General features: G+C 34.0%; 2 protein-coding genes across 2 annotated transcripts; both read right to left on the bottom strand.

Moving 5' to 3' along the window:
* Positions 1–1,773: 1,773 nt before the first annotated feature.
* LOC120777572 (carboxypeptidase B-like) lies at positions 1,774–4,052 on the bottom strand. The gene is made up of 3 exons (XM_040108976.1): positions 3,976–4,052; positions 2,252–3,160; positions 1,774–2,179 (listed from the first exon to the last, which is right to left on the bottom strand). Exons 1-3 carry the CDS (start codon positions 4,041–4,043, stop codon positions 1,873–1,875), a joined length of 1,284 nt encoding a protein of 427 aa, XP_039964910.1. The 5' UTR covers positions 4,044–4,052; the 3' UTR covers positions 1,774–1,872.
* A 6,254-nt stretch (positions 4,053–10,306) lies between these two features.
* LOC120778111 (carboxypeptidase B) lies at positions 10,307–22,602 on the bottom strand. Its single transcript, XM_040109814.1, has 7 exons — positions 22,523–22,602; positions 11,753–11,959; positions 11,578–11,686; positions 11,201–11,512; positions 11,027–11,137; positions 10,802–10,956; positions 10,307–10,673 (listed from the first exon to the last, which is right to left on the bottom strand). The coding sequence occupies exons 1-7, from the start codon at positions 22,600–22,602 to the stop codon at positions 10,382–10,384; spliced, it is 1,266 nt and encodes a 421-aa protein (XP_039965748.1). The 3' UTR covers positions 10,307–10,381.
* Between the last annotated feature and the right edge of the window lie 4,761 nt (positions 22,603–27,363).

Raw genomic sequence — 27,363 nt, 5'->3', positions numbered from 1 at the left:
ACTTCTCAAATATTCAATTGCTATATATTGAGTTGTTAATTTTTTTGAATTGCCCTACGACTGATTGATAGTAGCTGGGCTTATCAATATAGCCAGTTCACGCGCGCCACTTCATATCGTTAATTATTCGGTACAATTAAGTACTTCTGATTTGCCTCCGGAGCATTTGCTCTATTGATATATATACAATATTGTAGAAACATCTTGCAAACCGTGCCATTCTTCATCTTATCTTAGTGCCTAATTAGCCGATAAGCACTTCGTCTCACTTATAATTCTATTGCTGAGTAAATATAGCGAAGAATTGTGGTTAGTATAAGAGGCTAAACTTCAACTTTGTAATCGTTCATACTAGTGATTTACAACAACAAGCGTTAATTAATACTTTTGTGTTGAGTGTAAAAAATTTGATTGATAGTAAACAATAAATTTGAGTAGCTCATGTTAGGGATGATAATATTTCTCGTTAATTGACTTCGAAACTAGTTAAAGTTAGGTTAGTTTAGTTGGTGATTTCCGGTGTGTGTTAACTATCTCGATCTATTCGGAAGCATGTATAAATTGGAGATAGAAGGAACTAAAAATATAGTAAAAAAAACACCCCACACTCCTTCGTATATATTCGAAAGGGTCTGTCGTTTAACAAGAGACAGATTACAGTCAGAAAACATCAATTAACTCTTAGCCCTTCTCTATATTTCTCGTACCTTTCTGTTTTTACCTCTGTTTATCTCTCTTAATCTGTCTGTCTTTATCGAGGCAGAAATATTAGGTTAGATTACGTTCGGTGTCTAATCTAAGAATCGGACTTGGACTACAATACGCAGTCTCTTGTTAAAACATAAAAATAGTACACCAGTATACGATCTTATAAAACGACAAAGCGCCTTGTGACCAGTACAAATTTGCTTAGACATATACTTTCTATTCTCGCCAGATCAGTGCGACTGCAGAAAATGTAGCTCCGAAAGCTAAATCTCGCTAACGCGGGGCACTCAAAAAGGAAGTGTTTAGATGCTTGAACTGCATTGTCTTCTATACAGCTTTTTTAGCTGGTTAAGATAATTTATATTACATTGTGGATGTCGATAGGACAATGGCTTGTTAAAGTCCCCTCAAATAGGGAGAGGTTAGTCTTACCGAGGGATCACCGGATCTCTTACTTTCGATTTTGAGCCAAAGGATTTCACGACAGCTGATAAACAGATTTAGATTAGCGCTGAACAAGCTCCCACGAAGCGCTTTTATACAGTAATAGAAAACACGAGAAAAGGGTAACACCGATCCGTTGCTATTCTACTGATAGCTGGGCTAGAGTGCTTCGATACCTGCGATTCGACCTGAGGTATTGGTAGTTGTTGAATACTTTTGGGTGTGCACGCACCGAGTGAATTCGGTAGAGGGCGTTCCAAGCTAACGAACGAGCGGCTGGTTAGTTATCTCCGAGCTCCTGGAGAGTCAGTACAAACATGCAGAACGTTAGAGCAGAGTCCTCAAGATACTCAAACGAAGGGTCAATTGAGTCCGACAAGACGTAGCATTTTGAGACGACAGAGGGGAGCCAAGCAGCATGCTCTCAAGGCTATACTGAAGAATGCCTTCCGCGACGCTTTCAATGCTTAGAAATCGCACTGGCAGCGCTGCATCGACGAAGAAGAGGCCTATTTTGAAAGATTTTAAAGAACCGATTGGTTCAATACATTTTTTTTAATTTTACTAATGAAACAAAAAATGAACTCGGCTAGCAAATCTGAGTGATTATGAACATAAATATATGGAAACAAAGGTTTAAAAAACTTTTAAAATTTATTAAGGAAGCAATAAGAGTTCGGCATTATTTCAAAAGCGCCCAATTCTTTACAAGTTAATGCTTTACGCTAATGGATATTTCTCAGTCACTTTCTTTCCCATAGCACGAATGCCGACCCAAGTCTCTTTCACCAGACGATCAACAGAGGATGCTGGTGGATCGAAACCATAAATGCCACCACGTGGCAATTCCATAGTGAAGGAAATAGGGAAGCCGGCTTGGAATGCGTAGTCATCACTGGCACCAGCAGCCTCACCTAAGAGACCAGTTGATGAGCCAACAGTATACTTAGTGCCACTGTATGCTTTGATAGCGTCTGCGCCAGCCAAGCCAACTTCGTGCAAATCGTCGGCAGTTTCCGGAAGTTCGCTGTGAATAAGAAGAATATGCGATAATTACAATTATAATAAACAACTTCATGTTTTTTCAACTAGTATTTACCTGGTATATCCCCATGGATACAGCACATAGCTACCATATGAATGGAGAGTCAAATACATAACACCGCGACCGCTGTACGTGTGAATAAGATCGCGTACGACAACAGTTTCGGGTTCCGAAAATGCTTGCGGGCCAGCGTAGGTAATAGAGCAATAATCCGAAGATGCGCCTTTGCCCAACCAATGGAAATCGAAATTGCGGTTTGGATCAGTACCATAGCATGTTTTTCCATTAATTGTCACCGGTTGACGAGTCTTGCGCCATAAACGTGTACTGCTTGATTCCTGTGAATACTCATAACCATCAGCATTGACCACCGGCAACACAACCCAATCATAATCTAGTAGGAGATCAGCATTTTCCTCGAAATTCTCTACCAATTCACCAATAGCATACACTGCCGATGCAGGTGAAATCCATTCACGTGCATGGAAACCGCCATCCATCAAAATAACATTTTTGCCCAAGCGGCCGTCGCCATTTGTTATGGTAATAGTTTTCAAAGTACGACCTTCGTAAGATTTGCCAACAACTTTGAGTGAAACACGTGATGGATAACGGGCAGCCAAGTCATCCAAGTAGGCATTGATTTCTGACTGAGTGTAGTAACGCTCAGTGCCGAGGCGACCGGTACCGGAGTAAGGTTTCAACTGACGCAGAAGACGGTTTTCTAAGATTTCAGTATTCACAGAGCGACCGAAATTAGAATCTTCAAGCTTATAGCTTATATTTTTCTGTTCAAGTATGTTTTTGAAGTATTCCTCAATCTCGGGCGAGATAAGCACACGTGCACTATCACCGGATATACGACTCAGAGAGAGGAAATCAAATTTATCTGCATCTTCAGAGAGTGTGATAAGAGTCTCAATTTGCTCAGCGGTTGTGGGAGTCACTTCATAAACTTTATACCTGAAAATATGGTGTATAAATATAGCTACAGATTAATGTTTGACTAATGTAAAAGATTATTTGAGTTATTATGAAATAATATTTTGGTTTATGTTGGGATTAATCCAAAACGATAAATTCGTTTATAGTCAAAACGAAAAGTGAATGATTTTAAAAGACACGAAAGTAGATTGGATTTCGGATTGTTTTAATTTCAAACTTTATACATCAATAAGATAAGGATTGCTGCTTCGATGCGGGTAAGAGCTATCATAACTTTGTGAAATTTACACTTTCTCTGACTGCATCCCAGAAGACTTAGATCACTTTGTCGCAGTGTATACTCCTGGTGGCTTTTGCTATGCTAGAATATCAGCAAGAGACATGTAACCGAAACCGTTGAGGAAAGGCGCAATCAACTTTATGCGAGGGTGGATCGAAGTCTATAGAGAATGTTGGAGGAAACTTTTCTGTAAAGAGCTTTCCGATGTCCAGCCCCTTTTAAGAAGTTGATGATTCACTTCAACAGGCAGTGTCGACAATATTAGCGGAAATTCGCGGATTTATTTTCTCTCAACAAAGTGCATTTTGCTATAATCTCGAAGATCTTACTGTACTTAGTGTAAGATCCAACGCAATTTGTCAAAGTTGTATGGAGGAAGGTGAGGTGTAAACAGCCTGGCTTTTTCTTCTATAATGTCCAGCTTTTGCAAGACTGAAGTTGCAACATCTCAAGTTTCTATAAGGATGCTGCTTTATAAGATTTATTTCAATACACTGTACACTTTTTCAATACTATATCATTTAAAATATTCAAATATTTTCACAAACTTTACCCATCATATTTTTCAGCGCTGGCTAGCGCCACAACACCAGCGACAAACAAAAGTGCTTTTAATAACATTGTTCACTACTTCACTTTAGTATACTAAATATGTTTATAGAAAATAGCCGCCTATATATAGGCTCCGAAAGTGTTGAATATTCCAATCTAATCAATACAAAGAAACCCTTTAATCACAAAAAATTTAACGTAAAATCTGAGCCAATCTAAATTAAAATAATTAAAATGCACACGTAACCGGAGATATGCATACTAAATTTATGGCGTTTTGAAATTGAACTGATTTTTAACAAAAATGTAAAATTATAGTCCGAGTTTGGAAATATGTGATCGACGTCATACCACATTTTATCAATATTTATTTATTAGTCTGGTAAAATTTGGTCAAACTGAGCTGCTAATAACTTAATAAATGATAAGCTCATAAGAGAAGTTGAAATTCCAAAGACAGATATTTGCTATTTCAGGTAAATGACGTGGAAGAATCCCAATTAGAGATAAATTGATGATTTTTATACTCTCGCAACAAAGTTGCTAAGGAGAGTATTATAGTTTTGTTCACATAACGGTTGTTTGTAAGTCCTAAAACTAAAAGAGTTAGATATAGGGTTATATATACCAAAGTGATCAGGGTGACGAGTAGAGTTGAAATCCGGATGTCTGTCTGTCTATCCGTCCGTCTGTCCGTCCGTCCGTGCAAGCTGTAACTTGAGTAAAAATTGAGATATCATGATGAAACTTAGTACACGTATTTCTTGGCTCCTTAAGAAGGTTAAGTTCGAAGATGGGTAAAATCGGCCCACTGCCACGCCCACAAAATGGCGAAAACCGAAAACTTATAAAGAGTCATAACTAAGCCACAAATAAAGATATTAAAGTGAAATTTGGCACAAAGGATCGCATTAGGGAGGGACATATTTGGTCGTAACTTTTTTGGAAAGTAGGCGTGGCCCCGCCCCCTACTAAGTTTTTTGTACATATCTCGGAAACTACTATAGCTATGTGAGCCAAACTCTATATAGTCGTTCCCTTCAGGCAATTCCATATATAGTTCAAAAATGGAAGAAATCGGATAATAACCACGCCCACCTCTCATACAAAGGTTATGTTGAAAATCACTAAAAGTTCGTTAACCGACTAACAAAAAACGTCAGAAACACTAAATTTTACGGAAGAAATGGCAGAAGGAAGCTGCACCCAGGCTTTTTTTAAAAATTGAAAATGGGCGTGGCCTCGCCCACTTATGGACCAAAAACCATATCTCAGGAACTACTAGACCGATTTCAATGAAATTCGGTATATAATATTTTCTTAACACCCTGTTGACATGTTCGAAATATGGGTGAAATCGGTTCACAACCACGCCTTCTTCCAATCTAACGCTATTTTGAATTCCATCTGAGGCCTTCTCTGTATAATATATACAATAGGAACCAAAGATGATAGCGGCATAAAACTTTACACAAATACGGTTTTTGAAAAATATGTAAATGACGGATAATGAAATCTCGATTATCACTTTATCATACGAGAGTATAAAATGTTCGGTGACACCCGAACTTAGCCTTTCCTTACTTGTTTTTTGTAATTTTAAAGAATTCAATTTATGGACTAAGCTCTTGGGTTCCATCTTAGTGGACAGGGATCACATCAGCTCAGTCACATCCAGTACGGAATTGTTCAAAGTGCTGGACTTTATGAACATAAGTGATACAGAAAAGGGCACAATAGACCATAGGACGCAGTGCAAAGCCTCAATTATTTTATATACATCTATCTAAGCTCATGGATTGTTAAGATTGTTCTAATTCCTTTGTTTCCTAATTTTTACACTTGATAAAATACGAAAATATCCTCGAGGTCATTGAAATTATAATTTCTTCAAAAATCAGTGAGCACTTTTCACATTTAAAATTTTAAAATAGAAAATAATTTTTAATGGTTTAAACGGCGACTAACCTAGCCTCACTTCTGTTGGTTCATCAAATGTAATGATGGACAAGTTTTTTAATTACAAAATTTTTTTATTTACACAATTTTTTTAGGTTATCCGTTCTTTATGCCTGCCGAGTTTAAACTGAAAACAAAACTCGATAATATGAATGCTTATAGCTGAATATTTATATATGAAGAACTGACATATCAGACTGCCCTCGTTCATAACCATATATACATCTACTATGAAAGAAAGTTCAGACATCAACTATTCCAAGAGTACATACATATGTATTTTTTTAAAGAATAATTTATTTTCATTCATTATATCACTTTAACATGACTCTTCTAGAAAATCAAAGCATTTAATCTAATATAAAGAACAATAATCTAATCATCAGCGTTTAAATCAAAGAATGACAACTTAAGTATGCCGCTAATCGATAACAGTTTCAGAAAATTCAGGGTAGACGGCGATAAGTGATTTATTTCCTTTGGATCAACGCAATTTCTGCAAAATTAAAAATTACGGTTCCGTTTTATCACATACTTTGAGATTTATGCCACTGGTGTAATCTAATCAACGTTGAATCAAGTATAGTGTAGTCAAGGAAAAAGTAGAGCGTACGACAATAAATAAAAGAAAATAGAAACCACAACAAATGAAAAAAACATATACATATATAAATTACAACAAAATAGATGGGAAAGAGCGAAATTGTCTCATAGGTTAAATTTGAGTTTGATATAGTTTCCTAACTAAATAAAAGAACATCATACTTTTTTAGGACTTAGTTCGTATAACTTCACAGTAATCATAAATTTATCGCAGGAAAAAAACTACTCGGACCATACATCTTATGGGCAAACAACGTTAGGATCAAAATTAAGTCTTCATAACAGGCCAAACGAAACGTTCCCGGCCTAATATAGTAAACAAATTTTGTTGACAAAATTCGTTTTTTTTTTCAACATATGTATGTAGTTCAAGGGTGATACTGATTATAGTGACTCTCCAACTTTTCGATACCATTTTTGTAGTACGATTTGTTCTTCGCTTCAAAATAGGCCTCGGTTTCAGCGATCACCTCTACATTTTCTTCCTGCGAGCTTTCTTTTGAGTTCTGAGAACAGGATATCGTCGCAGGTGGCCAGATCTGAAGAATACGGTGGATGCGGAAGCATTTCGAGGCCTTTGCATTATTTTGGTGAAGCAACATTTTCATTTTCTTTAAACAGTCCAATAACTCTATATAATAGTTGACTGTTGGGTTTTTCTACATCTTGGAGCAGGTTCATTGTATCCTGTCCACTCGGATGAATGTCGAATGGACTTCGGAAGAAAATAATGAGCCATGTTTCATTCTTTGGTTCTCCAAAATATCATTTTGTTTTTGGTCAAAAGTGAACTCGCGCGGACCCCATTGCACAGAACTTCCTCATACCCAAATATTCGTGAATGTTATGATAAAAACGTGTCGTGTATATCTTTACTGTTTCGAACAACTTCACTCCAGGGTCGTACAAAATCATTTTATAGACTTTTTTTATATTTTCCTTCGGTAGCAACCTCTATTGGGTGTACACTGCGTTCACCGTTTTCGGTGCTCATTTCACCACGTCTAAACTTAGCATACCTATCCTTAATGGTTGATTTTCATGGGACAGTTCCGAAAACTTGTCATCAAGCCAAGTTTCTACTTCAACCCTATTTTTTCATATCAAATAGCAATGATTTATCAGCACGCAAAATTCTTTTTTATCCATTTTTTCGCAATAACGAAAATTGCTTCACTTAAAATGATATGAATCACAAATTAATGATCTGAGAGCTGATGAAGTTATACACGCGGCTTTTGAAGATTATGGCTAACTGGAACTTATTTGTATGATAGTACAATGAACAGAGCACTCACTCCGGCAACCGCAGAGTTGCGCACAAAGCTACTCAAGGACTGGATTTGTAGAAACATCCAGACACTTTCTCGTCCATTGTCTAGCGTTTGCCAGACTGAGAATGAACCGTCTCGGGAGTCTTACCTTCAGTTTGAAATTGTGATCGGCTCAAAGCGCTTTTTCAATTTTAAAGCGTCTTACAATCTATTATGTAGGAGTTTGACGTAACATATTGGACTGACCCTTTGAGCTGTCCAAGTGAGATCCTTGACCTCTCCTCTGCGCATAATTTTCGCGCACACAACCATCGCGTTATCCCAACTCACAGGCTCTTTATGGAAAATACGCAAAAAATCTTTATCCAAGAAAAACTCTCTTTGCGTTTTCAAAATTATTTGCATTCCCTCAGAAACATTTATGTAGCCAAACATCTACACCAAAAATATTCTGAAGACGAATTCAATGGTTCAATGCATATTCAAATTAAAAATGGTGAAGCAATTTTCAAAGCGTTGGACATTGGAAGATATAATAAATAAAATTTCAGCACAATTATATTCAAAAGCGATCTTATATCTGGTTTCTAAGAAATTAAAACATAATATTCCTTCCAAGTTTACAAATCGCTATGCTAAACAGAAACAATTATGCTATTAAAATGGTAATATCCTTTCTCTGATTTATTTAGGAAATTTAACCCATAAAATTATATAAGAAAATAAAATTTAATAAGCAAAATTTGTGCGATTAAAACTATAAAAGTCAAATTCGTTGTGTCCTATAAACTGTAAGATAACATTGTGGCAACAGAGTTATAACAGTAGCATAACTAGGAAATGTTAATGTGCTTTCAATGAGCTTTTTTATTATAGCGCACATGTAAGGAGCTTTTAATGCTTTATTTAAACATTCAAAAACAATCGAACTGTCTTTTATATAAGTATATTATTAGTTAAAAAGTATTTCAATATACAAAATAGTCTCCTTCTGCTTCAATACAGTCCTTTGCACGGTCCAAAAGCATGTCGAACGAGTGTATGCCGGTGCAAGCCTTTTTAATGGCCTCTACGTCTGCATAACGCTTTCCTTTCATGGGCGAATGCATTTTTCCTATAAGGAAGAAGTCGCACGTTGCCATATCAGGTGAATACGGGGAGTGGTTAATGGTTAAAATGAGATTTTAATTTTGTCTATCGCATAAAAACTGCGCCGGCTTACCCTCTTCTGAAGTAAATTGTGTTCCAGTGAAAACGTTCTGTATCGGCCAGGACAAATGATAGTCATAAGGGCCAAACACTCACTTATAAGGGAGGTGGGGAAAAACTTCCAAGGCGCTGTTTTCCCAACTATTTTTAACCGGTCCGCAACAAAAAGCCAAACGTTAACCTAATGGAAAATTATCGCTTCGTGTTTAGTCGCGAATTTCGAACATGTTCATACGTTCGACACTTTAATAAGATCTTGTCAGTACTCTTTCCCATTAATATTTTTATCCGGTTTTGGAATAATATCTTGCCCTTCTTATCCCACCAAATACAGAGCAATAGCTTGGCGTAATGGATATTCGGCTTTGCCGTAGATTAGGCTGGTTTGTCAGGTTTCACATAAGATTCCTAGCGTTTGAGTTGCGGAAATGGATCCATTTCTCATCACCGATCACAATCTGAAAAACGACTTATTTTTTCAGGATTCATGCAACATTGCTGATATGTAAAACATTCTTTCAACGTCTTTTGCCTTCAATTCATATGGGGTGCCATTTTTCTTGATTGAAATGCTAACTCTTCTTGTTTCTGGCAATAGTCTTCTTCTTACAGTTCCTCATCTTCAAATTTTGTTGTACGCTCAGTACGTCCTTCGTCTTCCAAGCCAAAGTCACTACTTTTAATTGCGCAAACTACTTCTTTCAAGTTTCTTCAGTTAGAGCCAACTAAATACGATAATTTACGGCTGAGGTTTTCTTCATATTAAATGGATGACAATACGTTTTCAGACTTCAAATGAATAACAAATGCCGAAAAAGACGCACAAGGACAATACCTTTCCAATGAATGTGCGAAATCGTTGCGAATGTTGAACGACGCTTACGGTGATTGAAAAACACAAACCTACGAGTGGAACAGAACCATCAGAGACGTTCCAGAGTTCGTTGAAGACATGCCTCGCTCTGGACGACCTTCCACCTTTCGAACTGATGAAAATATTAAAATAGAGAAGAACATGGTGCTTGAAAATTGTCACGCAAGTGTTAGAGAGAAGGCAAGAGAGCTCGACATCCCTCGCGAGTCCAAGCAAACAAGTCAACAATCATCGGAATAGAGTGAAAAAACGAGCGAAAATAAATATTTCTTTTACAATTTCCGGGCATTTTTTGTCACAGTGTAAGTACCTAAAATATTTATTCTTTCGTCAATAAAATCTCTTTTATTTCATTTAAATTAAATTGTACACCAAGTTGCTACTTAAATATATACTAATTAACACACAGACATAAAAAATTGCATTACTTAAGTAATTAACATTCAACACGACTGCAGAACACGCCGAACAGTCCCCCCTCTCTTACACTAATACAAGCTAACGTGTCGAATAAACTCGATGAAGCCGGCGAATGTCTCCTTGCAGATGTGAATGATATCGGATGGCGCCACTTGGAAGTTCTCACCGGGCAACTCGACCGTGAAGGACATGGGGATGCCCAAGTTGCCATAAGCATAATCGTCTAAACCGCCAGAAGCCTCGTAAAGTATGCTAGCCGAAGTGCCGACAGTGTAATGGGTGCCACGGTATTTGGCGATTTGGTTGGCGGCGCGTTGAGCAACCGAATGCAGCAGGTTGCGGGTGGGGGCAACGGCATTCCTGAAGTGTGGGTATAATTGCAAATTGTGGTAATTAGTAAGATGAAATTTTTTCGAAGCACATAATTTGAAAAAGAAATTTGTTGTATCGAATAGGTGGTGGAAGTCAAGGCTGAGTGTTTCGCTTACCTCGAATAACCGTAAGGATAGAACAAGAACTTGCCAAACGAGTGCACATCCAAGCTGAGTTTCACGCGATGGCGATTGTATTCCAAATAACGTGCGACTGCCGCTGTCTCAGGCTCCGATGTGGGACCAGTGCCGGAATAGACTTCGGAACAAAGCTGCAGATACAAAAATAAATTAAATTTGAAATTGTGCAATTTTAATATTTTAGTGAAAGAGTGTGCTCACATTTTGACTGGCGCCATTATAGTTCCAGTTGTTCGGGAAGTTGCGGTTGATATCCACACCAGCACAGGAGCGACCACCGTAGCGATGACGATTCTTGCGCCAAAAGCGATCCTAGCGCATAAAATTTTTTATTAGATTTATTTCGAAAAAGCAAATATGTCGCTTGCAACTCACATTCGTGAAGGAGTACTCATAACCATCAGGATTGACCAGTGGCACCAAATAAATTTCGACATCTTGCAACACCCTTTGGAATGCGCGCAAATTGTTCAACAGTTCATTGGCCAAATAAAGCACAGTTAGCGGTGTAATCCACTCACGTCCGTGTGTCGCCGACTGTATGTAGGCCACACGACGATCACGCACTCGGCTGTTGAGCGATATGGAGAGCGCCGCTATGTGGCGACCCTCAGAGGAGCGACCAAGCGATTCGTAGCGGCAATTTTGCGGGTGGCGAGCAGCCAAAGCGCTCATATAATTTAAGACCTATGGAATTTTAAGAAATGTAAGTTTCGTTAAAAATACTTGTAATATTTTCCATTATTACGAACTTCTGAGTAGCGCGGAAAGTGCGAGAAGAAGCCGCGCGCCTGTCGTCTTGGGCGATTTAGCTCACATTCAGAACCCTCACAGGCACCGAGTGTTTCATTGAAAGCAAACCTGAAATATATATTTATTTTTTTATTAAATTTTAAAGCATATGAGTTTTGAATTTAGTGGTCTCACATCTCCTCCATCAGCGGCTTAGCCACGAATTGTGCATTCAATTCGTTCAAGCGCGCCTCAAATGTGGATTGCTCTGTCGGTGATACTGTGACGACGGACATATTGCGTGTTAGCAGCCAAAAGTCCAGTTCTGTTGATTCTGTTTGTAAATCGACAAGATAGTTGAAGGCATCTTCGCCATCGTGGAAGACTGTGTATTTGTTGTAGCTACAAAATATATGGAAAAAAGTTTTAGTATTATTAATGGTTATTTGATTTACTTTTATTTTTATATTCTTGCAACATGTTGCTACAAAGTATACTAGTTTTGTTTAAGTAAAGGTTGTATATGTTACCTAAAACTAATCGAGATGGATAAGGAATTATATACAAATATATAAATGGCAGACGACTTTACGAATTTTCGATAGAAAGACCTCCATTAAACAGACTTCCACTCCGTTGGAAAGACCAAGTGTACTATAGAAGAATCTGGCTACACTTGGAATCTCCAATTGGCGCCAAACAGCGAAGACGAAGTACGACTAGCATGTTGTTGTAAGCTAGACAATAACCGCGAAAGCGTTGTCTAAGCCAATAAAGAAGAAGATATAAATGACAAGACGAGTCAAATACCTAGTGGTTGTCTGCCTGTTCATCCACCCATGTGTGCAAACGATAACTTGGTTAAAAATTGAGATATCTTGATGAAATTTGGTACACGCCCACAAAACGGTATATTAATCGAAAAGGGATAAAGTGGCATAACTAGCTCCAAAATATGGCACAAGACCTTTATTTAGTACAAAGAATTGTATTAGGGAGTAATGTGGTTGAGTTTTTTTAAAAGTGGGCGTGGTCCCGCCCTCTAATAATTTTAATGTACATATCGCCTAAAACAATCAGCTCCAAGTTCACTCAGGGATTTCTGGCAACCCTACCCACCCTGTGAAAATGTATGAATTAAAATTCTAACCCCGCCCACTCCCCATATTACGGTTTTGTTAGACACTAATAAAAAACCGCTGCATCAATAAATAAATATCCTAGGGTCATACCATGTGTCCAGAAAAAACTTTGCAGGAATATTGCATCTTACGCTCAAAAATGGTTGAAATCGGGCTACAACTATTCAATTCCCCCAGATACCGGATATGTGGACCCCAGTAGCCATTGTGAACCTTTTATCAAAAGTATTGGTCAATCTGTCAGATATATTATAGAAACTCTAAGAAAATACATTCTGATAATAGGATGCCTGGATGTCAAAAGCCATGTCAAGCTGTCATGTTATTTTTGTTCAGCATTGTTTGGCACTTCATCATGAACAATCGCTCAACCAAATCAGCCTAATGAGCGTACTATTCACAACACCAATCGCAACATCTCATTGTTGGATAATATTCGACCCAATACACCACGTCCAGCTCACTATGAAGTAAATATAGCAGTCGTACCTGAGAGTATACAAGAAGACCGCGGAGAGTCGATTAGGCACCGTTCGCAGCAACTGGGACTGACGTATGGAACGACTTGGCGCAGTTTACTTCAAGATCTAAAATTAAAGGCGTCGAACTTCCCAAGCGACATCGCTTAGGTTTATTGGCTCTTGAAAAGTTCCAAGAAGATTCGAAGTTTTTGAGCTCAATTTTGTTCCACGAGAGCCCCATTTCTAGCTCAATGGGTATGTACTCGTAAATAAGCAAAATTGCCCATTTGGAATGAAAAGCAACTTTAAGAGCTGCCATTTCATCCAGAAAGAACAGCGGTTTGGTGTGGTTTCTGGGCCAGTGAAATCATGCGTCCTTATTTATTCGAAAGTGATGCCGGTGAGAACGTAACCATCAAAAGCGAACGCTTTTGCGCCGTGATAACCGACTAGTTTATGGCTAAAATTGAAGCTCGTGGTCTCGGCGGCATTTGGTTTTCACAAGACGGCGTCACTTCCCACACATTGCATCAATCAATGAATTGAGAGAACACTTCGGAGAGCAGTTAGATATCACGTTTTGGGCTGATCTATCGTGTGATGTTATATCATACCGCTAAACTTTTTCCTGTGGAGATATGTAAAGTCTAAGCGGATAATCCCGTTTCGATTCAGGCTTTGAAGCAAAATATCATGCATGCCATTCGTCCGTTACCAATCGAAATGAACGAGTCATTAAAAATTTAACTCAATGGATGGACCATCTAAGACGTAGCCGCGGCCAACACTCGAATGGTAATAAATATTCCCTATTTCTGTGCTTTTTCTTTAAAAAAGTTGAAAACCTCGAAATGGATTACCCTTTATATAAATAATCAGTATGACAAGTTTACTTTTTAGAATATCCTTTTCTTTACTAGAAACAGCTCCATTGTCGAAAGCACCATTTACGGGTTTTTTGTTTGTAAACTGCATTATAGCTTTGGTGTAACCGAATTTAACGGCTTTTCTTGTTTTTTCTTTTAATAATAAACATTTTTTATATTTTTTAAAATGTTTATAATCAGCTTTTCTCTAAATTTCTAAACAGTTGCTTTCCAAGTTATTATTATTTTCATTGCTTAATTTTATCAAAGCTAAAGCACTTAAAAGCTTTCCAAAAACATACGTTAAATTTTTTTCGAAATCGCAAAACTGCCAGATGTCGTCGAAATCATTAACAATATTTATCACAAATAAATGTCTCATTATACAAATGTTAGCGCTGAGTTGCATTGTCAACAGGAGATTGTTTTGGTGTAAAAAGTTGTAAAAATTATAAAATAAATAATAAAAAAGTCAAATATTTTGAACAACGAACACAAACAAAGACAAAAACAACAACAAATAATGTCAATAATGGCGTTAACAATTTCGAAATAATCTCATCAAATATATTCATAAACAAAAGACGGCTTAACACGCGTTTGTGTAAGTGAAATAGCTGCTTCAACGCCTGACTAGCAAACAAGCATACATATCTACAACATTACAACAATAATAAAGTCATTGGCATTGCTGCAACAGTAGCAGTGTGGATTTCAAAATGTCTATTGTCATGATTAAGAGAATTAAAATAATCACGCAAGCGCACAAAATCAAAAATACCGTTAAAAAAACAACAACAAAAAATGCCGAAAATATTGCAACTTAAGCGGTAGTGACAAGTGCAACACAGACAACAAAAAAAGCTATAACAAACAATTGCGTAGCAAGAAATTACACACACACGCATATATATATGCATATCGGATAAACATATATATAGTATGTATAAAAATATTATAAAATATAATCGTATAAATATACAAATATTTGGGATTTGAATTCTTAATTAGCATTTGCTTTGACTTAGAGCTTCATTCATGCTTGATATATTTTGTCGACACGACATCATTAACATCCAACAAAAAAAAAATTGAGCACGATAATTGGTATACAACAGGTGTACAATTATTCACTATGCGAACATGATTACTTACATATATGCATATATAATTGTATGAAGATGCCGCCAATGTTTGTTTTTTAATTCAGACAACCTTTATAAGATCGCCCTCTAAACACCTGCGGCTGACACTAATGGCGCCAACGTAGACAACAGCACAGATGTCATAGTGACCACAAAAAACATTAAACAAAGGAAGAAAACTACAACAAAAGCAATATCGTAATTTAGCATTTTTTATATTTCATTTTTGTTTTTTGGTGATTTAATTATATTTTATTTATTAATTTATTTATTTTATTTTTTGTTTGTTTTGAGCCTGTAATCATTGAAGTCGGTGATTTTTTTTTTTGTTTTATTCATATGCAGATTTTTATTCAAAGACCCAGCAAGGAGTAATGTAAGAAAAACGTTATGAAATGCAGACGCAGTCAAAGCATTTAATTTGGTTGTTAAGTAATTAGCTGAAAATATATATCGAAGCAGAGTCTTCTCATACCCTCATTTCACTTGAGTTCTAGGCGAGAGTTAGATCGTCAAATATTAATTCGTAAAATAGTGTGGAATATACATCGAATTCTAAAAGATTTAATATTAAAAAAATTCAATGCCTTAAATTTTTCTCTAACAAATAAAAACAGGGTGATCCAGTTGAAATAATGGTCTGTATAGCGAGGCGATGACAATTATCCATCCAAAAGAAATCTGAGCTTCATCTAATCAACAAGACTTTTGCCATACGTCACTAAAAGAGTCAGTTAACAAGTTTCTTAAGGCAAAGTGAGAAACAGACCGCTACCTGCAGCAGACGAAGAGCTGAAGTCACCCCTTTATTGCATTGGTAGATAGAATTTAACTGCTGTTTGCGCTGCGTTCTAAGGTAATGTACTCTCCCCTCTTTCATATATGCTCACATAAAACCAGTACTTTAATGATTTTCAGAAACTTGCTGGGCGTTACTTTAAGAAATGTGATTCCTACTCGGTGGAATTAGGTGGTCAGCAATTTCCGGCTTAAAAAAAACGGAAATATGCACAAGGTATGCCCATATTGGAGAGCTGCTTCTTGAATATTCTTCTTCTTTATTGACGTAGACACCGCTAACCGTTGGTTATAGCCGAGTTTACAACAGCGCGTTCTTCCTTTTCGCTGCTTGGCGCCAATTAGAGATTCTATGCGAAGGCAGGTCCTTCCCCACTTGGTCTTTCCAATGGAGCGGAGGTTTTCCTCTTTCTCTGCTCCGAATATTTTAAGAACTGAAGTGTTTTCGTCCATTCGGACGACAAGACTTAGCCAGCGTAACCGCTGTCTTTTAATTCCCTGAACTATGCAAATGCTGTCGTATAGATCATACAGCTCATCGTTCCATCGAATGTTATATTCGCCGTGGCCAACGCGTAAGGGCAGTAAATCTTCCGTAGTACCTTTCTCTCGAAAACTCGTAAAGTCGACTCTACAGATGTTGTCATTGTCCATGCCTCTGCACCATATGGTAGGACGGGAATAATGAGTGACTTATACTTGCAGAATTTCAATTTTGTTCTTCGAGAGAGGACTTTACTTCGCAATTGCCTACTCAGTCCGAAGTAATAGTAGTAGTAGATTTCGAGGCTGACATTGCTGGTAAATGCTGGTTCCAAGATAGACGAAATTACCTACGACTTCGAAGTTATGATTGTCAACAGTGACATGGGAGCCAAGGACTGTTTGTTTCAAGACATGAGATATTTCGCTCAGTTCTCCTTTACCACCAAACCCATTTGCTTCTCTTCCTCTTCTTCTTGAACCTATTACACAAAACTTATCTTTGTGGAAGTTTACGATGCTTTTAAACGTTGTTAGGTTGTGACCCTCCATTATCTACTTTGCTATTGCCCCACATGCCACGTGTGCTCTTCTAGACAAGAGTTCATTTATTCATTATAACAATTACAACTTGTTAAAAGCAATAACATTGCCCAAGAAAGTTCATGGAAATTATTTATTCTACTCGAATTCGTAATTTTATTCATTTTTGATGGATTGAGGCAATTTTTTTATAGTGACAATTCAATTTAGAAATTAAAAATATATTATTTCTCTATACATATAACTTATTTCAAAAAAAATCAATCACATACATATTTTTTAAGTTCGTGTGTAGTCCAGTTCGTCTTTCAACCTAAAGTAATAGAATTTCGTTTCAATATTCAAATTTCAGAACGATTAAGTCAATAAATGTCCTGTTTAAACCAGCCTAAACTGGCCGCCATTAGCTGCGCGGCAATTAAGACAACAAGTTCGTACCACTTCCTTTCTAAAATATTCGCATTGAATTTCATGCATAACGCAAATGATAAATGATCATATTTACTTCCGTTTTCGAATACTTTCAGCGCAAGTGGTTGGTCGTGTCATCAAGGTCAGCCGATTTTGATTAGCTAATGTGTGTCGCACATACATATATATTAAGACACATACAGTAATACAAATATACATATATACATAAATATGAATATATAAGCAGTGGAATGCGTGTCACTTTGGTCACCACTGTTTATCTGCCCGTTAACTAATACGTTAGTGATAACTTAAATTGATAAATCACTTCCGCTGATAGCAACTCAAATTGAATATACAAACATATACATATTTACCTATATGTATATGCAATATATTATATAAACTATATAACATATAAGCAAGATATTTGCATAGCAGTTAAAAATATTAAAATGTGAAATATTTGGGCGACAATATTTATGCGGCGCCAACTTGAGAAATGTTTGTGTTAGGCTTCACTATATCACATCTTCATATCAGCACAAATACCATAAAATAAGAAGTTAATTTAAACTTAACTTACATAAATAAGTGGATATTTAGTAAAATTTCCATTAGCCGTTGCATTTTTAATGACATTTTTTTAGTTATATTTTTAGCTCATTTATTTTTACTTTTTATTTATAGTTTCCAATAAAAAATTAAACACACATACATATGTATTCACAGTGCATATAAATTAATTACTAATGAGCCTAGCAATTTATGATGCCAAACAGAGACTTTGATACATAAATTAAAAATATTGGAGTTTTGGAATTTTTTTGAGAATTACTAGGCTGGAAATTTCAATGTCAAACATAGATAATACAAGTGCCTGACGGTTTATTATTGGTGATTTATGAAGTGAAACAAAGACTTTGAATTATAAGTTAAAAATACGAAAGTTTTATAATATTTCCTGATAAATCCTCGAATTGAAATTTTAAAGTGAAAAATATGTAACACACCTTCTTATGTAATCGGTGTCAAATGTGTTATTACATAATTTCTGCGTTTAGAGGAATTAGAAAAATCTATTACATGATTACCGTCACCGTAGCATGATTTTGTCTTTATTTTTTGTTACTGGAAAATACCAAACTGCGATAAGTGGACAAGCAGATAGTCGTATTATAAATATATTGAATAGGTTTTCATCATTTTCAAACATTTTTTTTTATTAATTCACAGAAAGAGCATTTAAATAAATGTAATATGGTAAAAAATTATGCTAAAAATATCTATGTTTAATATAATTAGACCAATTATCAAAGTAAATGCCAAATAAAAATAAATATTTATAATTTCGGTACACAATTTTTTATTACATTGCCATATAAAAAGCAATATATCTAAATTCGGTATAAAAATACCTATATAAGGTACGGTGGTATCTAAATTCGATACAAAACTTTTGCATTAAAATGCTACATAAAAAGGAATATATCTAAATTCGGTACAAAAACACCTACATATGTATATACGTTATGGTGGTATCTAAATTCAGTACAAAGCTTTTGCATTGCAATGCCAGATAAAAAGAAATATATCTAAATTCGGTACAAAAATATCTAAATACGGTATGGTGGTATCTAAATTCGGTACAAAGCTTTTGAAATGAAATGCCAGATAAAAGGGAATATATCTAAATATTCGCTACGCTATAGTGGTATCTAAATTCGGTACAAATATTTTGTATTATTTCAAGAAGATAACTACATATGGTGTATACCACGAAGCCATATGCAAAAGTCTAAAAGTATGATGCTGGCGTAAACAATAGAAGCGCTAGTAAAGTTTATAAATTTTATACGATACAAACCATAACTCGTGATTTCATGCCTCTATAAATTTTAATGTCACTATTGTATTTTGATGAGAAGGAGAGGAAGAAATCTCCCATAAGCAGACACTGACGAACCAGCCTTTTTGTTCAGTTATTAGATTTGTCCGCTTAATAGATTGTACTCAATAAATATCAACAAATTGTGGAATCGGTCAATATGTTAATGGAGATGTGCGCTTAATAGAGCATCCATTTAATGCAGCTTTCACTGTATTTCTTATTTATGAATTGTTTTGACTATCCTATCTTCTAAGTTGCTTTAAACTGGACACAGTGAGCTAAATTTTGCTAACATCAGTTCATTAGTTTAGGAGCCCATCGTGGACAAAAAACGTGGCACGAAATTTTTATATATTAAGACATTTTTTATAATGCATTAGTCACCTACAATCGGGTTGAAATCTCATATAGTTCCGGATTAAGCTGCGTTTGCGATCACAAAACCACTTTCATACGATCTTGAGTGGAAAAAACTCTTTACATATAATTTGAGTTAATATTTGTACTTTCTCTTCATTTTCTGACGAACTCAAACCAATGAACAATAAAATAATATTTCCAGAACACAATTTCAAATAATGACTAAGCATAAAATATTTTGAAACGATGCTTAAGCCCTTAGAAAAATATGATAAATTGTAAATGAGATTCTTAACCCACAACAACATATATATTTTCTTATTTAAAATAGAACAATCAACAACAACCGGCAACGTCACTGAATAAATTCGTAAAAATCACATAAATATGTGATATGCATTTTAAGCTTTTCTCTCAATTGCTAAGTGGTTAACTGCAGTTTGATTGCCCCTGAGCTTCTGAGTATGCATAGAGCAATTGCTTCCACATTGAAAATAACACAAACAACAATGCATTCAACAATTGTTATGCGCGCGCGAGCACTTACAAAGCATATTTAGATGCTTAGCTGCTTGAAATATTTACATACAAAAGCATAAATATGCAAGTGGGTATAGCAAAAGTGTTTAGCGGCAAAGGCTTAACAAAAGCGAGGAAAGTAAACATTAGTATGCAATATTAGCGCTTGCCAATAAACAACAAAGCGAAACGCAACAAAAGAAAAGCAAAAAATATATAAAATATTATCAGATATTAAAACACCAGCTCCCCGTTGTTCACAAACCCGGTGTTTGCAAAACAGTACATGCTTTTTAATTGTACTTTTGCTTTTTCACAGTCACCAGTGAGTGGTGAATGCAGAGTGAACGCGTTTTCGGGTAGAATTAACAATCAAGCTGTGCCAAAAATTTGAATTTTGCAACAGATTAAATTTGCTCATAACTTATTTGAAATTTTAATACAACAACTTGTGTTTAACTCGGTCAAAGGCATGTGAAATAGTATGAATTTCCAGCAGCGAGTTCGTGTCTTAAGTCTTTCGTTTTCCGCTCTGTGTTTTGGCAGCGCTTTGAGCGCAGCGCGCAAGGTTGCCTATTATAAATGTGATTATTTAAGAATTAAAGTGCGTTTGATAAATAAAAATAAACTCGAAGCGGACGCGTAATCAGTTGGTTGCACAAAATTTGTTAATGAATTCGCTAAGGTCGTTTGGTGTAGCAACTGTGGCAGAGCTTTTGGAGGAAAGTAGAATTGTTGTTGTTTGGGAATTCACTCTTTATTGTTGTTATATATGATAGTTTTATAATTTGCTTGCAAAAACTTTATGTTATAATTTTTATAAATACTTCCAAATACATATAAACATCTATGAGCTAAGTTCTTTTAAGGCTTCTGGTTGTCATAGCGTATGAGCAACAAAATAAGCGTGTAGCTAAGTACTAAATTAAGATATAAAGCTATAATTTGGTTCAGAGGAATGCAGTAGCAAGGCGCACCTGTACACAAACATTTTTGAAAAAACGGGCGTGGTCCCACCCTCTATCAAGTTTAATGTACATATCTTCAAAATCACTTAAGCTACAACAACCAAATTTGCTGAGTACTAATCTTATAAGAACCTCTACCGACAGTGTGAAAATGGATGAAATTGGTAGATAACCCCGCTCACTCCCCACATAACGGTACTGCTAAAATCTATTAAAAGCGAGAAATATCAATAACTAAATATGCCAGAGACATTAAATTTTACATGCGAGATGGTATGACTAACTACTGATACTAACTTATGCTAAAAATATCTATGTTTAATATAATTAAAACAATTATCAAAGTAAATGCCAAATATAAATAAATACTTCTAATTACGGTACAAAAATACCTATATACGGTATGTTGGTATCTAAATTCGGTACAAAACTTTTGCATTACAATGCCACGTAAGAAGGAGTATATCTAATCCGGTACAAAATTACCTATATACGGTATAGTGGTATCCGATTATAACAATAAATGCCAAATAAAAATAAATATTTCTAATTTCGGTACAAAAATACCTATAAACGGTATGGTGGTATCTAAATTCGGTACAAGACTTTTGCATTGAAATGCCACATATGAACGAATATATCTAAATTCGGTACAAAATTACCTATATAGGGTATAGTTGTACCTAAGTTGGGCACGACTCTTTCGTATTACTCCAAGTAGATACCTGCATATGGTGTAAACCATGTAACAATATGCAAAAAACTAAAAGTAAGATGCTGGCATAAATAAGAATAGTGATAGTAAACTTTATACGATACAAACCATAACTCGTGATTTCACGTCTTTATAAATATTAATATGACAGAACTTTAATGGAGCTATGTAGTTTCAAAATTGTATAAGCGGGCGTGGCCCACTTGTGTGTATCAAAAATGGGGTTGAATCGGGACAATACTTCCCTGAGCTTCCATATACCTAATATAAAGATTTATGAACTTCCAGGTGAGTACATATAACGGTCAACGCCTGAGTTATCTCAATGAATATAAGAGAGCGTGTTTTGCAGATAACGATGCAAAATTTGTGCTAAGAAAGAATAAAATTTCGAAGAGCACAAATAATTAAACGAAACTTTTTTTTTGTTGTTTGAAAATTTGTTAACAAATATTCATCAGTGGTCTGACTTACAGGGAAATTAAATTTTATTTAACTCGCAAAAAAATTGAATACTTACAAATTTGAAAAATAAAAATCGTAGAAAAAATCTAATCCTCCGAAAAAATATTTTTTTAATATTTTATTTCCCAACTAAACATAAACAGTTAATGATACATTTTATTAACAATTCAATTTTTTTCTTTTACCCTGCTTACTTACCCTTCATAACGGTCCAAATTCGACGCTGCCGCTCCAGCACATAACGCCAATACGGCTATACTGAACGCTTTCAGCCACATTTTGTGCAAGGAGAGATGCAAAATTTATTCAACTCACTGGTTCAGACTCAGAAAAAGCTTATATGGCACTTGCTGTTAGCAATTTTTTTAAAGCACTTTTTTCTTTATCTTTTTTTAAATTTTTCGTTTATTTCGTTTAACACTTTTGGGTTCTCATAATCGTGGTTTTATATTCTAAAATGCAAAATTTGAATTAATTAGATATGTTGGAATTAACACAAGTTTTTTTTATTGAAAGAATATTTAAAAATTTGCATGTCGGCGCAATTTGCATTCAACGGCGAATTCGCATGCGCAAAGCATTGTCGACGATGACATGGAGATACCGGGATATCGCGACTTTTGCAGTTGAGTGACTCGTGCACATGCGTGTTGACATATTATTGTGTGTATGTGTGTGTGTTTGTGTTTGTAGACGATTGGCTATTGCAGTTAAGTGTTCACTTTGCCTTTGCTTTAATAATGATACTTGTGTATAAATTTTAAGAAAATATGTTAAAAAATTTTAAAACTATCTTCTTAATGTACCTAATAAAAGCTCTTAAATTTAGAATGTTTGCTTTTGTTTGTAAATAAAAAATGCAAATTTCTCCTATTTATGAATTTTTTAATAATTTTTTTTTTTTAATTTAGTACCTAAGTCCTGAGGTTAATTTTTCTTAAATTTAAAATTATAATTTTTTTTATATATAATTTTTTTAAATTATGAAATTATAATTTTTTAGTATATTAAAAATTAAAATTTTTTTTTAGAATTTCTTTTAATTTTAAAGTAAATGTTAAAAAAAAAAAATTGTATAACATACATATGTACAAACATATGTATATACAAAAATTATAATTAATTATTTAAAATTAAGATTAAATTGCTATAAAATGTTTAATTAACATATACTTTCTCTTTTAATTAGGAAGTACTAATTTATTAATTAGCTAAAATAATTTAATATTTGTAAATTATGATTAATTAAATTATTAGCTATTAATTTTATTAATTTTTGTCTTATCTTATGTTTTTTCTACTGTTTTATAATAAAAATATAAAGTTTATAATATTTTAAAATTATAATTAATTAAAGTATTAATTATTTATGTTTTTTAATTTTTGTCTTTTTATGTTTTATGTTTCTTTTACTTATTTTTATAATAAAAAATATTTTTTAAATTTAATATTTTTAAATTATTTTTTATTTATGTTCTTTACTTTTTTATAAAAAATTATATAATTTTATTTTTATTACCTTTTTATTTCTTTTTTATACTTTTTTTATGTTATTACATTTTAATTTTAATTGTTTAATGATAATATTAAAAAAAGTATATTATTTGTTTAATATATTTCTTTGCTTAAAAATTTTTCAAGTAATTTTTTTTTATTTATGAAAAACTTTTTACTATTTTTTGTATACAATATTTTTCAAAAGAAATTTTTTTTTTAAGTTGTATATTTTTTATTGATAATTTAAAATCTAGATTATAATAATTCTATATGTGATATAGAATTTCACCTTTTTCACTTTACTTAATGGCGAGTTATTCCAATAAATTTTATTTGTTCAAAAATTTTAAAAATTTTTTAATATTACTTTATAATTTTATTAATTAAAAAAATTGTATATTTTTATCAATTTTTTCATATTTTTTATAAATTTTTTGGTCAGATTTTTCACCAACACCTAAACACACACACACACATAAAAATAGCGGCTGTAGCGCACTTCATTCTTCACAAATTAAAGTTTTAAAATTTACTAAACTCCAGCGCCACAAAATCCACTTCACATCAATGTCAATAACAATAGCAACAACCAATCAGTACCGCCAAGAGCTGCCCAGAGCTGCCACGTCCGTACCGCTTTCGATAATACCGCAGACTGATGCTCACCTTCCGTCTGGGCTGAGCAAGAAGACGAGCGTGCGCGATTAGAAGTAGAAAAATATGCACGAAAAAGCAAAAAAAAATAAAAAAATTAACAAAAAGCAGAAATAAAATTAGTTTTAGATACAAGAAATTAAAATAATGAAGCTGGAGGTGAAGTTGAGACCGAAAATGCAAACGCGTTAACGACGCGACCGCACAATTAAATCTCGCCGAAAATATTTCGTCGATGCTTGAGATGCCGCAGCGCAACAGTAAAAATTCAAAATCAAAAACAAAAAAATAAAAAAAAAACATAATCAGAAAAGGAAACAAAACAAAGCAAAACAGATCAGCCGCTATTTGATATTTTTTTTGTAAGTGTTGTTGCTGTTTATAGAAGTGGTGGCAGCAGAAAAGTGAGTGTCAAGGTTAATTGATCCGCAAGTCAGCGACTATATGGCTTGTTATTTAATTTTTTTCATATTATGTTGATCATGTTATGTTTACTGCCTTTGTTGTTGCTGTTTTTCCTTTATTGTTAATGCTGTTGGTAATATTATGTTTAACGATTTTTTTGTAATTTTAATTTTATCTATAGCACTAGTGATGGACCGTTGAACCATTGAACCGTTGAACTGCCGTTTGAACAGGTCGCGCATGCGCTCAAGTGTCGGTGCATTTATGGTTGTGTATGTGTGTAGCAGCTCTGTTGGGCATTGCTATTATATATATGCGTTTAAAAAGGTGCCATTCACTGGGCGCTGAGCCTGACACTCGCGCAGCATTGCATTTGTTTACCGAAATGACTGATGGGCGACGGAAATGCGCGCAAACAACGGCAACAATCAATACTGTTAGATGTCAGAATGCAATTTTTTCCGTATATTATATATTTGTGTGATTTTTGATGACGTAATTATAAGAGGTCTATTCTTTTTTGCTTGAAATTCTAAGCGCTTTGGGGCGTTAAAAATGCGGTTACCCAATTCTTGTTTTCTCAAATGTTGCTTTGTAATGTCTTTGCCTGAGATTTGCCGCTGAAATTGTCACCTAGCCGCTTCACGCAGGCGTCAAGCTTGCGTCATAACGGTCACACTTGAGTAGCTGCTATGAAATGCTTAAACTCCAGTTGTCAACCGTCTGAGACAGTGCGACTGTTACGCTTCATTGTTATGCATATGTGGCTGGAAGCAAACGCTCATCAGAGCGGCGGAGTGACGATTATAATTTTTGTTATTGTTTTTTATTTTATAATTTCGTAATAATTTAATATTTTTTTAATTTTTTGTTTTGCATTTTGACAATTATAATTTTTGTTTTTTTACAATTTTTTATTATCTAAATATTTTGTAATTTAGTAATAATTTAGATAATTTAATTTTTTTAAATAATTTTTTTTTTGGATTTTATTGTTACGTTTTAACAATTATAATTATTTAATATTTTACAATTTAGTTATAATTTAATTTTTTTAAATAATTTTTTTTTGGATTTTATTGTTACATTTTAACAATTATAATTATTTAATATTTTACAATTTAGTTATAATTTAATTTTTTTAATAATTTTTTTTTTAATTTTTTGGATTTTTTTGACAATTATCCTTAAAATTTTTTTTATAATAATTGTTTTTTATCCTGAGTGACGATTATAATTTTTTTTATTTTTCTTATTTTACAATTTATAAAAAATTAGATAATTTAATTTTTTAATTAATTTTTTTCTTACTTTTTTTTTCATTTTAATCATTATCATTTTTAAAATTTTTTTATATTTTTTTTATTTTCATTTTTTTTATAATTTTTCTATTTTAAAATTTTTTATTTTTAAAATATCTATTTTATTTATCACTTGCTTTCTGGCGTAACCACTTTGGCCGAAAATTTTAAGCGAACTGACCACGTGCCAGCTCATTAGCGTAATTTTGAGAATTTTTAAGCATATCTCGCATAATCTTCTTAAACTACTTTCGCCTTTGTTTTATTAAAAAAAAGTAGTGGTGCTATTAACACTAAATATTTATGAACATTTTTTATTACTTTTTTCTTAAGAGCTGTATTTCCACTTCAGCGTATATGGCTCACAAATTGAAGACAAGTTCTTAAAATTTTTTGTTTTAATTTGAAAATATATTTATATATCTACATATACATTGCGGTGATACTCAAATGTAGAAATAAAATTTAATTTCGGTTTTCCGAAACTCCTCCCATACTTCAAGTGAAGTCGGTCAAGACGTTTTGTATAGAGTCAAACCACAGATCACCTTGCAATAATGAAAAATGCAATAGTTTTTTAATTTTTTTTTCAAATTGCAATTAAAATTGCTGACCTTTCATGATTGAATTATCTGTTATCTTCCGCTCAAGTAGAAATTTAACTTTTGAACTTGCTTAAATCATTCTTGGAATTTTTAACTACCACCCTAATGTCCCTTACCGTAGCGCCATTATCATGCTGTCAACTGCGCGACCACCAACATTCAATATAAAAAAAACTGAAATAGTAAAAAATAGTACAGAAACCTGTACCGGATTAATCATTCGCTTCGGGCAAGGAATTATCAACAATTTTTTGGATTATTTTGTATATTTATTGCGTACATAATAATAGTAATCGCATCCGCATAATAGTTTTTTTTATTTTTGGTACATTTTAATCATGAAACTGATTTCAACTTGGATAAGTAGGTTGAAAATTAAAAAATACAGGGAGTGATTAAATTTTTAAACCAAATTCAGTTAAACTAGTGAAGATATTTATTTTAGGAATTTAAATACGAGAATTTATTGGTCTACTTTGAAATACATACTTATCGTCAGCTAAAATGCAAAACAACGTATCACCAAAAAAACCGAAATAGAGTTTTTTATTGCTAACGATTCACTATATCGTATTAC

This window comes from Bactrocera tryoni, chromosome 5 (genome assembly GCF_016617805.1).
Source record: "Bactrocera tryoni isolate S06 chromosome 5, CSIRO_BtryS06_freeze2, whole genome shotgun sequence".
Taxonomy (NCBI): domain Eukaryota; kingdom Metazoa; phylum Arthropoda; class Insecta; order Diptera; family Tephritidae; genus Bactrocera; species Bactrocera tryoni.
Note: the sequence above shows the minus strand (reverse complement) of the source record. Positions and strands in the feature narration are given on the sequence as shown.